This window comes from Salarias fasciatus, chromosome 10 (genome assembly GCF_902148845.1).
Source record: "Salarias fasciatus chromosome 10, fSalaFa1.1, whole genome shotgun sequence".
In the NCBI taxonomy this organism is placed as follows: Eukaryota; Metazoa; Chordata; class Actinopteri; order Blenniiformes; family Blenniidae; genus Salarias; species Salarias fasciatus.
Window position 1 is genome coordinate 7656653 of NC_043754.1, and position 13282 is coordinate 7669934.

The following is a 13282-nucleotide window of genomic DNA, read 5'->3' on the forward strand; positions in this document are numbered from 1 at the left end:
ACTGGTAGAGTGTGATATGTAAAATTGGGTAATTTATCAGATGTATTAATTGAAAATAGACATATGAATAATTTTGGTCAATTTTGAAATTGCTCTGCTTCTGTTTTTGCCAGCATACACATCCAGTCAGCTCAGACGATGTTCACAAGCAATAATAAAGTTATTTCCATAAATTTCAAGAACTCCGTCCGTGTCACCCTCTTCATTTTGCTCTGATCAAACTGAAATGTTTAGAAGGTAAAGTTGGAGGACCGGTTTTTTTTTCCGATATGCCAAGTCATCCATCCATTCACACTGTTTTCTTCCATAGATTCATGCATACTCGTGCATGAAAACAATAAGATTTTTTTTGTATTTTTTATTTTATTATTCTTTTTATACATCTTTCATAAAAAAATCTTGACATGTTTGTGTAAAAATGAGAGAGTGAATTAAACAGCGTGTGCCGGCTTGTGAGTGGTGAGATGTCGTGTTTTCCTGCCGGGTCCCTGAACGCCGCAGCGCCCGCCCCTGCTTGAGTCCGCCCGCTGCGTGTTTACTTGCTTTGTCAGCGGTGTTCCCCGCAGCACTTATCTCACGCTTCTCACCTGCTGCTGAGACAAACCTTGGACTTTTGTCTCTAGGAGTGAACTGTCACGTCGTCAGGACTCATTATCAGCAGGCGTTGAGGAGGGAGGGGGCGAATCGGATTCATAGTTATTGTGTGCGTGTGTGTGTTTTCCTTCCCCCCCTCTCTCTCTTATCTCACAAAAAGATGACGTTAAAATCCAATAAAAACGAACCTGCGGTCATTCTGGAGCCGGTGAGCAGCGTCCGGACAGCTCTGTCCGATCTGTACCTGGAGCAGCTGCTGCAAAGCAAACCAAAGTCTGACAAGGTAATGCGTCTCTTATTATTCTCGATATTATTATTATATATATTTTTTTTTACTCCGCTATGACTCCGCTGTTTGCTTCCGGGGAAGCAGTCACACTATGGGCCATATGACCGTCGTTTTCAGCTGCTCTCTATAAATAGATGTTGTTGTTTTTTTTCATTGTGCGGCTTAAAGCGGCCTTCTGTGCTCATCTGTCGGATGTATGTCAGATATGTTCTGCGTGCAGCCTCTGCATTGCTCACTATTACTGGACCCAGCAGACGCTGCATTGGCAGTTTCACTTCTGCAAAATCCACAGCGTTTAAACTCATGGGAGTCATTTTGACAACTTGTCGGAAACAGTTGAATCACGTGAAAGAAGATCTATAGTTCAGATGGTGTTCAGATCCTGCTTCCCTGGAGTTTAGCTGAAGTTGTAAAGTCCTTTTAAAAAGACATTTGGGATATTTTTAAGCTGTTTGTTGACCCTCCTCTTAGGAAATACATTCATTTGAGGGCAGACAGATTAGATTGTTTACTTCACACTGTACCAGGCTTTGCTGTGAAGCTGTTTTTCCTTGAGACTGGAACATGTTGTGAAACCACCCTGATATAACCCCAGAAACATTTGGATCTGGAACTCTGGGACACTCCAGGCTTCAGTCCTTCGTCTCAGGGACCCGTGGATTTGGTAGGGGGGGGGGGGGGGCTCCCTTTGTGCTGAATGTCTTCTCTGAATGTGAAAAGTCAGCACAGAGTTACTGAGTGAAATGGGGAAGAGAGGAAACTTCTGTCCTGACATCAGCAGTTTGCAGCCCTCTGGCTTTCGGTTCCAATCTGTCTTCTGCTGAGTGCTGATCTGTGACATCGGTGCCTTGGAGTGGGGTCACGTGGACCTTTATCTCACGGCTTGGTGTCATGTTTGTCATGGGCGTTTACTATGTTCCTGTTTTCTTTCTTTTTTCTTTAAATCTCAGTCAGTGCTCCATGTTCCTCTTCAAACCCCTGGAGGTACTTCAGACTTGAAGAGCCGTGCTGTAACAAACACTCTGCTCTGTCTCAGTTTCAGCTCTGAAACTGTACAAAAACTGAAAACACTCCCACAAGTCGGGGCAGGACGGGCCTCGGGCTCGTGAAGCAGACCCTCAACACCCTTCTGGCTCTTTTCTGTACAATCTGTCTAAATTCCCCACAGACAGCACTTCTTGATGGAGTTGTTTTTTTGTGCATTGGCGATAAGGCACACTGTGTCCCATTGTAGCTGAAATATTGATCTCCTGCCGTGTTCCTTCAAGCGCTCAATAGGAGATAAAGGATTTTCCACCATAGATCCAACGACAGGGAGGAGTGGTTATATTTTGGAACTTAGAAGTGCAAATCATGCCCGAAGAGAGAGATGGATTGTATAATATTCTCTAGTTTCAGATCTAGACTGTATGTAACAAGGCAAGAACTACAGATAGCAGTGTGAAATGCACTGGTTGATCAATCTTATCTGCGTCAGCGGAAGCCACGCCCACCACAAGCAGACCCTGCCTGGATGCCCCCCCTTATTTCCTCAACGTTTTCCCCCGTTTCTTCTCCAAACTGAGGCCGCCTGCCGATAATCTCAGAAAGGACCTCGTCACCACACTCGCTGCAGTACGAATCAAATGCCCTTTAATCACCTGCTAATCTCTTTATGACGGCCAGCACCCTGACAAGACACTTTCTTACGTATAAGGACTTTTATCGCTGATCTAATCTTAAGAATGCACAGAGTTTCGAACTTAAGGGTAATTTAATCATCAATTCTTGAAAAAGGGGTTAGAAGGTAATCATACCTGCAGTGAACTCACAAAACAACTATTTTAAGTTCAGTAGAAACTTGAAATACCAGAAGACTATCACATTTAGTTCAACTGACTTCATTTGAGCTTAAAAAAGTGTTTTCTGTGTATCTGGCACATTAATTGAGAAGAAATCTTAAAAAAAAATAGAAAAAAGTGGAAGTTAAAACTTTCCTCATTTTATCAAAACACTTAAAGCTGATACTTTTTAAGCAAATATTTAAATATAGTCCAAAATATCCGTTACGATCATTGCAGACCTTTTATAAAGACTGTCCTAATATTTCAAATAAACTCAGAATAAAAGTTGTATTTGTGTTGATTTCCAGGAGCTACAATATCTTCTGTTTTCCAAAAAAAACAATGATATTCAACCAAAATTGTCTTCTTCTCATCAGAGTCGGGGGGGTGTTAGTGGAGGAGGACTGTGAAGTGGGGGCCTTATCTCCCCACACTTCAAGTTATTACATTTCAAGAAATATTATCTCAGAAGTAAGAAATCAATTCAGAGTTGTTGTTGCTGTCCGGATTTCTCTTCTCAGTGTGTGTAATTTCATCTGTTCATCACTCGACCTCATCCGCAGATCTGCCCTCTGGGAGGGGGAGGGGGTGGGGGGGGGGGGCGGCTGCACGCTTCTGACATGCAACAGACTGGTAAATAGCTATCGAGTTGCACACAAAAACAAGTGGTGGGGAGCTGTGACGCCCTCATCCTGCCCTCCCCTGACTCGCCCACACAGAAATAGAAACATTGTTTTGTCTGCTTCAGGTTTCTGTGCGTGGATCTGAGCCAGAATAATACTGCGAACTTCCTCGATAGGGAATGATCTGTTGCCAAAAATGCAGTTTTCCAACCTGTTCCTGGAGCAGAAAACTGAGGTTGTAAATGAGAAGGGGGGGGGGGGGGGGGGATAATGATATTTATTGGTTTATTGCAGTGCTGATGCTGGGAAATAGATGATATAGTTCTGCTGAAGCAGTGCTGATGTGTCACTTTCATAAAGAAACTTTGTGCTGATGCAGAAAATGAGCTCTCCTGTGGCTGTTGTACTTTGCTTACTGATCTGATCTGTACCCCCCCCCCCCCCACCCCCAACCCCCAACCCCCAACCCCCAACCTCTAGCTGCGTTCATTTTAACTTTGTTGGTGGGGATGAACTGTACCTGCATTCATAGTGACTGAAACGACTTCACCTGCAGTCTGAACCAAAAAACTTCAAATTAATGACTTTTTAAAACCAAAGTAAAGCATTGAATTAACTCTAAACTGAAACAATTAACACTGTTGTTGGTCTTTTATGAGACGAGTGACCAGAGTTGGTAACTTATACTTCTTTTAATGTTTTCTTCAAAACAAACAAGTTTGATTGAAAAAAAAATATGATGGGGGAAAAAATTTTGGAATTACAGAGATGGGTGGGGTTTTTGATAAAACTTATAAAAGTAACATAAACATACATGTAACGCATCCAGTAAGTTATATTTTGATAACAAATTGTATTGTAGGACAGTAATACTCAATAATGTTCAGGCACTTTTTTAAGGAAGATTTTTTTTCTCTCAACTGGAAACTGTGAAATATGTGTGACTGTAGACAGTTTGTGTGTGATTGCCGTCAGTTTTACACCAGTTTGCAGGATTTTTTCTTGTATAATGTGTATCTTTCCACCAAATTTAGAGTCTCCAATCATAAAACCATTTTGAACATTTTTAGTTAACTGGCCTACAAGGGGTTAAGTGACTGAATATTGAATTGCTTGCATGTTCACATAACATTTGTTGTAAAAAGCTACTTGGACTGAAGGAAGAAGTGAAATCCACTTATTTCCTTGTTTCTTTTTCCCTGGGCATTCTGGGAAAAAGTTAAATAACTTTGTATGCATGTTATCAGATGTTTTCTCGTTTCTCTGATGGCTGCAGCAGATGTTAGGATCTGCAGGAGCAGCATGGAGCGGGGTGATGGAGGTGTAAAAGTGCAATATGTGGTTTCTGTCATCTGAAAGCTCGGCCAGGCTGCAGGAGGAGGATGCTGCCTCCGATTAGTGACCACTGCTGGTATCCATGACCACATGAGCCCGGTGGGCCAGATGACGGGTCGAGGTTAATGAGCTGTTATAACGCCGGGTTAATTTTCAACCCCGAACATATGTTGAAACTTGCAAATGAAACGGAGCTGTCGGCGCACACCGGCAGAAAGTGTTTACTTCGCTTTCCAGAGATAGAGATGCGATCTGCGCCGACCAACTAAACAGGAAATCCAATTACTCGCAAATTAGTCAGCCGAAATTCAATTAGGTTCATTTTCAGCGGAGTCGATTTCATTATGTTTCCGATAAAGCTATAAATGTGTTTGCTTCCTTGCAGGCGGCCATGCAAAGCTACGAGAATAAAGGGGCCGATGTTTACACCAACGGCAGCGCTGGACACATGAACGGCGCCGAGCTGACCAGGATGAAGGAAGTGGCGTTTGAGAAGAATGCCTCTGAGCCGCTGGTAAACTGTCTGCCGTGGATTCATTAAAACTCCATCAAAATGAAGGAAATGCGAGCTGGATCCAACCCCAGACACTGAGTGAAGGCTGTAATACTGAAGCTCCTTTCGAAAGCAGGAATAAGCCGTTAATGTCTTTCAAGTCCGACTTTGCCAAAATGCAGCAGCTCAGCTCCTCACTTGTTTTTATCAGACGTCACAGCCCCCAGTTTGAGCTTCTCTCCACTGGCTTCGTGGATTTCAGGATTCCGCAGATCACTTTTAGAGCTTGCTGCTGTGTTTGAACATCTTTAGATGTTTTTGGAAAAAAGTTTTTTGTTACTCAAAACAAAGGTGACCCAGTTTTACTGTCAGGTCCTGATGAAATAAGGCTCACAGAGGATACTTTGGTCAAATCACTTTGTAAGAAGTTAAGGTCACCTCTGTGGGTCCCTGAGCAAGACCTTTAACATCCCCCTCATCATTTACTTTCAATACATTTTGTGGTTCTGTCCTCTTTTTTCCCATTATAAAAAAGGAAATAATTCTAATTTATGTATCCTCATGTAACTTGTTTGTCCAAACTCTCTGTTTTTAAATGTGCTGACAGTAATGTGTTGTCCTCTGTTCTCTGCAGGGGGTCACTCTGAAAGTGAACGACAAACAGCGATGCATGGTGGCCAGAATATTGCACGGTGGGATGATCCACAGACAAGGTGATCACCGACAAATCATTGAAATATTCACGTTTATCGACTGATTTCTTGATCTTGAAGAAATTGCGAAGCCGTCTCCTGCAGCAACGTGTGCTCGTTTTTCCAGGCTCTTTGAACGAAGGGGATGAAATAACAGAAATCAATGGAAAAAGTGTGACGAACCAAACCGTAGATCAGCTACAAAAGATCCTTGTAAGCGAATCCTTCACCGCTCAATAGTCATTTTTCTCACATAATGCAGGAATGTGTTAAAGTGGTGTGATCTTCACGTGCAGAGAGAAACGAACGGAGTCGTCACAATGAAGATCATCCCCAAGATGCCGAATCGATCCCGAGTCTGTGAGGTAAAAAACACGCCCGGCATCGACTCCCTGCTGCTTTGGTTTGGAGTGAATTTTGTGTTTTATGTTTTCTTCTGCGAACAAACTAAGACAATCTGCTTTGAGTGAATTCAGAGACGAGCCTTGATTTCTTTCCTTCCATTCTTTTCCTCCACGACTCACTTGTTTGAACGTGATTTTGTTCAGGTGAATCTTCTGTTAGTCAATGAACAACTCAGGTGACTATGTGACTAGTTCAAACTGAAACTAACACAACTCATTAGTCTTGCTAGTTGAGTTTGAAACGCTGCAGTAGTGAGTGTTTCGTCCTGCCATCTGCTGGTCACAGCAAGTCTCTCCAGCACACTCTCCTGCCTGTGTGCTCGGTGAAAAATGGCTGCTCAGGATTTAACCGCAGATTTAATCCTGCAATGGAAACATGGACTTGGTAGAAGAAAAAAAAAAAAGAGATTGAATAATGATTCTGGTGTTCCATAAGCTCCGCCCCTGCTGTGGCCAGTGATGGCAAACCATTTTAAAGCTTCTAGTTCATAATATATGTAGGATTAGTTGATGTGCTTTGCTGACATTAACCAGTCCCTCCAGGATCTTGTGACTCTGTTAAATCATTTTTCTGCTTAAAACAGCCATAATTTGTGCCCAGTAATAGTACTAACTTCAAATTATCTGCATTTTTTTTCCTTTTTATTTATGTGTGAAAATGTCTAGACTTGTCAAAAATTTCTAGTTTGGAGTAAAAACTGCATATTACAGAATAATGAGCAAATATTTCAAATGTCTTTTTTTTTTTTTTGGTGTTAATTGCTTACCTTAAGACACATTTTTATAGAAACTTCTGTATGATTCTTACAGAAGTTGAACTCAACATTTTGGCAAAGAGAGAACATCCAGGCTAGGAATGTTAGAAATGTAAAACGACACGGCTTCTGTAACAGTTATGTGTCACTATTTTTATGCTTTTTATTGAGGAACAGTTTATGTTGCCATGTAAAAGCATTTTTCCATACTGTTGTATCATCGGGAGACTCTCACTTATCTTTGTGTGATTACTGGAAACAAAACATGAAATTCTATAAAGTTCCACCCGAATCTTTCATATTTGTGCTGAAATATCATTATTAATTGCAGTCCTGTCCTCACAATTCTCTGGAGGGGATGTTTAATGCTTATTAAACGTCATTTGTGACGATCCAGGCTTCTGCAGTACATTGAATTTTTACACAGATTGTGCACAGAGGAAAGTCTTGGGAAGCCACAAATTTCTAAAATGAACTAATAATGATTACGAAACAATCACCCTGAAGAGAATTATCATGTGGTCCTGCTGTGATCTTCTACAATTCGGTGAATATTTGTGCATACGGAGTTCAGATTTTAGTCAATAATAATTTAGACATTAGAACCCTCGAGATCAACTGCTCTGTGTGGGAATATGTGAATCGATTTTCTGCCATTGAGATTTCTAAGATCAAATAGTCCACTAATTATTCTGCTTCAGGGTGAATTTCTCGATACACACAAGTAGAATTAAAATGTTGAAGACTTGATATTTTTCCTTGAAGATGCTTTTTCTTTTTCATGTTTAGAGATCTGTATTAGAATTTAGCATTTGCTAATACATACACTGCCACAGCTTGTAGTTTCTCCAGCTAACGACTAACAGCTTTTTTTTCCCACTTAACTGTTTAAAGTAAAACAAAATGTGGAATATTTTCGTTCAAGGTTCGTAATTGAAATATTTCTGCCATCTTAAAAAAAAATCCTAGTTATGCTTTAGGCAGCTGGCGTAAAAGGGTCATTTCTTCCAACAAATTGAAAAGGGGGGAAAAAAATGGCAAAAATGTCTTTATGTATAATTGAGAAAGTTTCTAAATTCCTTTCTTTCATTCATGTTTCAAAGTTAGCCGAAGTGATGTGAAAGCGTATTTAGAGAAAACCTTCAGTAGCTGATGGGAACCTATAAAGGAGAAATCAGGTGTTTTCAAAGTGTGGAGCGACTTGAATCTGAACCATGAGGGAAGCGTGATTTGCTCTCTTCAGTTCATAAGATACAGGAGAATTTGAAACAAAAGAAATCTTGTTAGAATATAAGAAATCTGGAGTTGATTTTGGTTTTACTTGTAATGAGAAAGTTAGAAGTCTTCAGTCACTGCAGCTGTATTGCAGACGTTATATAAAGACTTGAAAATGAGAAATTACTGCTTAGTGTGAGAAAACGTTCTGGCCAGTGTGGTTCGACCTGATGCTGATCCTCCCACGCTCTGAAAACCGCTGTTTCGGCATTTCTTAACATCTATTTTCATGTTTTATAACCAAGACCTGGTTGGAGAATTGACCTGATTTGCTGTCAATCCGTCAGATGTACATGAGGGCCCAGTTCGACTACGAGCCCACCAAAGACGACCTGATCCCGTGCAAGGAGGCCGGCCTGAAGTTTGAGACCGGAGACATCATTCAGATCATCAACAAGCAGGATCCCAACTGGTGGCAGGGCCGAGTGGAGAGCAGCGCCGCCCACTCCGCCGGGCTCATCCCGTCACCGGAGCTCCAGGAATGGTGAACAGCTCCCCCCGTATGAACCAAACGCTTCAAGTCTTCAGTGGAACCGTTTGATCATTTCATGTCCTCGCAGGAGAGTGGCCAGTAAAAGTAAGGCTGGAGAGGGCAGCCAGTCCTGCAGCCCGTTTGGAAAGAAAAAGAAGTGCAAAGACAAGTACCTGGCCAAACACAGCTCCAGTAAGTCGAGCACAGACACAGTGCGTCACACTCTGGTGTCCTGCTCTCTGAAACAAAGGCCGCTCTTCTCTTCTTTGTTGTTGTTGCAGTTTTTGACCAGCTGGATGTGATTTCCTATGAGGAAGTTGTTCAGCTGCCTGCTTTCAAAAGGAAAACACTGGTGCTTATTGGTAAGCTTCTTCGCTCAGATGCAGCATTATTTTAGCATTATTTCTTATCTATGTGGAGATTTTGTTGGAACTCTTTTTCAAATCTAATAGATACAAAACTGTTGAGCAAACTGTTGTCCTCATATTTAAACACAGTGAAGCTGCTTATTTAAATAAAAAGAGGCCTTAGTTAGATAAGCTGAGGAAAAAGGACAGAGGATGAGGACTGGGAATCAGGGACTGTGAACTGTCTCTAATTATTTTATGAAACAAAAAAACGGGTGTCTCATGAAGACGAAACAAAAATCCAAATTCTTCCGCACAGCGTATGTACAGTGAGCCACAGCTGACAACAATCAAGGGTCATTAGGGGAGGAGGGGGAGCGGCGAGGACGACGTGAGGGCGGAGAAATAAGACACGAGTGATGATTACACAAGGACAATGAAATCAGGCATGAACTATACTGAGAGCCCACAAGCCAGAAGAGCGCCAAGAACCTGGAGGCATGACGAAACAGGAAAACAGAAATGTTTAAAACAAGCAAAACGCGCGCTAACTGGACACAGCCGTTTTCAAAACAAAGCTCCACATCCATGAAGGAGATCAGTTCTTATTAATACTTCTGTAGCTGGGAAACACCAGAAACGGCCCAGACTCCTGGGTTCTGAGGCAGCTGGAAAGCAGCACGGCTTCATTTCAAGTGGATTGTAATAATAATCAGTGTTTGTTCTGCAGTGTAGAGGCGTGATTAGGTTTCCAGTTAGCAGAGGCAGTGACAGTCCGCTCGGTGAGCAGCACGGTGTGTTTCAAACACTCGCTGGAGAGCGGCTTCAGAAAATGAGGTTTAAAGGAAGTGTATGTCCTTGGTGGCTTTCAAGGAACAAAAGAGCAAAGTCAGCCTTCCTGCAAGAGGTAATGGTGTGTTTTACATTATGTATACACTCTTAACTGCCTCCCAGTGTGCGTGAAAACAAATGTTTAGTTGGCGTCTCGGTCCAGTAGCTTTGGTTCCTTATTGATCAAACTGTCAGCTTCTTCATATTAAAGACATGCTAACACCGATCTATTAAACACTTAATGTAATCTTTTCTGTGATTTTGATTAAAATGTAGTAATAATCTGTAAATTCTGCTCTTTTCAGGTGCGCCTGGTGTCGGCAGGAGCCATATCAAAAGTGCACTTCTGACTAAATACACTGATAAATTCTCCTACCCTTCACCACGTGAGTAGAAACACGAGGTCTGTCTTCACGCTGCAGCTCGGTTCACTGCGCTCCACTCAGACTCTCTTCACCCTCTGCGCAGACACCACCAGGCCCCAGCGGAAGGATGAGGAGAACGGCCTTCACTACTTTTTCATCTCCAACGAAGCCATGACCAAGTGCATCTCTGGGAACGAGCTGCTGGAGTACGGCAGCTTCCAGGGATTCATGTTTGGCACCAAAATCGAGACCATCCACAAGATCCACGAGCAGGGCAAAATCGCCCTGCTGGACGTGGAGCCGCAGGTCGGTACAAACAGGAAACGGCTCTAACTGAAAGGGAAATCATTTGTTAGGATTGTTTAAATTCAATTTATGAAGTGGAATCTATTCTAAAGTAAGATGATGAAATTGTTGTTGAGTCTCTCGCTCCCTCTCCTCTCAGACCTTGAAGCTCCTGAGGACTGCTGACTTTGCACCGCTGGTGGTTTTCATCGCTCCGACCACCACAGCGCCCCAGGTACTCCGTCTTCATCTGTAAACACTCTCAACCGTTTAAACCCCCCCACACTCCCTCGGCTCCGATCTGCTAATCCTCTGTTTCCCCCCCCCCCCTCCCCCAGACGGAGAACCTGCAGATGATCCAGAAAGAGTCGGACGCCATTTTCAAGACATATAGACACTTCTTCGATGTGGTGCTCGTCAACAACGACGTGGATGAGAGCGTGAAAGGCGTGGAGGAGGCCATCGAGCGGGCCACCTCCACCCCTCAGTGGGTGCCTGTGTCCTGGGTGTACTGAAATGTGTGTGTGTGTGTGTGTGTGTGTGCCCAGCAAGAAGAGCAGTGCAATATCACTCCTTAGACGAAAACCTCCCAGGTGTGTGTGGGTTTACCTTTCAGTTAATGAGAGTTGTCACTGAGATTTACTTTGCACAAACGCATTTGAAAATGAGCAATATGTAGAAAGGTTGCAGTCTAGATCCTCACCCGGGATGCTTTTGTGTGTTTGCGGTTGTTTAGACGTGTGCTTCAGGCTTTCTGAGGGGGCGATGGGTCGAGCTGTTTGTGTCGCGCACCTTTGTGATTGTCGGAATGTTAGAAGATGCAAAACAGGACCACAACTGTGAACGGAATCCTCATTTTAAAAGTGACAGGATTTCATCATGTAAACCAGTGATTTTTGGATTTATTACCTTTTTTTTTTTCCTCCTGTCGTCATTGGGTTATACCATGAAATTGAGATTCTGAAACTGTTTGCTTGTGCAGTCTGTGTAAGTCCATTATACTGTATGTCCTCTACACATAAACCCTTTCAGCCAATCATTAACATCCTCACTTTGTCTCGTCCTATCAAAATTGTATACCTCATGGGGTACTGTAAAGGCACTTTTAAACCGAAAAAAATAAAAATAAAATAAAATTGCTAGCTCTGTTGCTGCTGCTTCTTCGACTGTGTTTGAGGTGGAAATCTGCTCCTGGGAGACTTTATGGGAGAAACTCCAGCAGTTCCTGTCAGCAGAAAAGCTTAAATGGAACAAAATGACTTCTAGGGCTGCACCGAGAGACGTAGGAGTGCAAAACATCTGCCATTAGATGCAGGAATAATTTCTCCTTTGTGCAAGTAAACCAGAGTTTTATAGTGTGGAGTTTGCATGTTCTACCTGTGGGTATATGAGTTTTCTCTTTTAATTATTCCATGGATGTTAATGTGGGAAGCCTCTTCGAATCAGCAAACCACCTGATTGTTGAGATGAGCATAGAAGATAAATGGATGGTTTGATTCACATCAACCAGAAAAACCCTGAATACTGAAAGTTATTTCGTCTTCTACGATGAGATCAGAGAGTATTCCATGACGCACCAACATCTCTGATGATGTTGAGAAGCATAGCGGTTCGTGTCCGTCTGAATTTTTCAGCAGACATCATGGTTCAACGCTGTGATCAATAATAGATCAAGAGACTTGTGCGATACAAGTAATGCACCTGTGTGTCTGGCATTGCCATTCTCTCCTCATCCTCGGTGCGAGGGAACGAGCTGCGGTTATACATGACAATGAATTTCATCACAGCTCCCATCCGGCACTGTACAGCTCCGCTCTGCTTCCTGGTGGCATCGCTGTTAATGGATGGCTTAATGCAATCAGAAGCCTGCATACTAGTTTGAAAATGGGTGGAAGTGTTTTACATACAAATGAGATTATTGGGCTGCTGCTTGCTTGAGTGAGTCAGTAGCAGCGGGGCGGGCACACGGTGTACCCACCGGGAGAAATGACTTCTCAGAACAACTGTGTACTTCAAGTTTAGATTTAGTGAGCATATAGAAAAGCATGACGATCAAGGAACATAAAGCTCACTTTGCATGAACAAATATTTAAAAAAATAGTTACTTTAGCTGTCATCACAATGATCAGCGGCACGTAACGTTTGCTTCTTTAGTTTCAACGGTTTTACAAAAACAAACACAAAAATGAGCCGGAGGCTTAGAGGAGTCTGTGATCTGTGATGTGCAAAGCTGCATGACATCCTAGAAAGTGAAGACTGAGGTCAACCGAGTGGAAAGGAAACCTCAGACTGGCTTTCCTGCTGGAGTCAAGGGAACAGCTGCCTTTTGGTGCCACCAAGTGGTTAAACGTGGAACGACAAGAGTCTCTTTAAACTGACTTTGGTAAGACAGTTTTATAGATTGAAATACACAGTGAGCAAGGACAGTGAAGTGTTTTATTATCAGGGTTGTATAACCTAGAAAATATGGAAGCAATTAAAGAGGATAAAGATGACAAAAATTTGAATTTGATAGGTGTTATTCCCATCCCTAAAATATAAAACTAGATAAATCAGCCTGTTTAAGAAGAAATGGCAGGCTTTATCGCAGCAGTATTTTTAGTATAGATTAAGCATTTTACATAACAACTTGAAAAAAATTGAAATTCAAGGCCACTAAAATCAATTTTAAAGCTGTACACCAGAGATGGATAACTTTG

At 42.4% G+C, this 13282-nt stretch overlaps 1 protein-coding gene across 1 annotated transcript; it reads left to right on the top strand.

Annotated features, from left to right (window-relative positions):
• The first annotated feature begins 530 nt into the window (after positions 1–530).
• Positions 531–11733, top strand: mpp1 (MAGUK p55 scaffold protein 1). The gene is made up of 12 exons (XM_030101827.1): positions 531–877; positions 5050–5178; positions 5792–5870; positions 5977–6062; positions 6146–6214; positions 8571–8767; positions 8844–8947; positions 9037–9117; positions 10239–10319; positions 10402–10604; positions 10744–10818; positions 10922–11733. Exons 1-12 carry the CDS (start codon positions 755–757, stop codon positions 11096–11098), a joined length of 1404 nt encoding a protein of 467 aa, XP_029957687.1. The 5' UTR covers positions 531–754; the 3' UTR covers positions 11099–11733.
• Positions 11734–13282: the final 1549 nt, after the last annotated feature.

Coding starts and splice junctions, on each gene's coding strand:
- mpp1 (XM_030101827.1), top strand. CDS start 755: ATGACGTTAAAATCCAATAAAAACGAACCTGCGGTCATTCTGGAGCCG. Junction 6,215..8,570: donor ATCGATCCCGAGTCTGTGAG/GTAAAAAACACG, acceptor TCAATCCGTCAG/ATGTACATGAGGGCCCAGTT. Junction 10,320..10,401: donor ATTCTCCTACCCTTCACCAC/GTGAGTAGAAAC, acceptor CCCTCTGCGCAG/ACACCACCAGGCCCCAGCGG.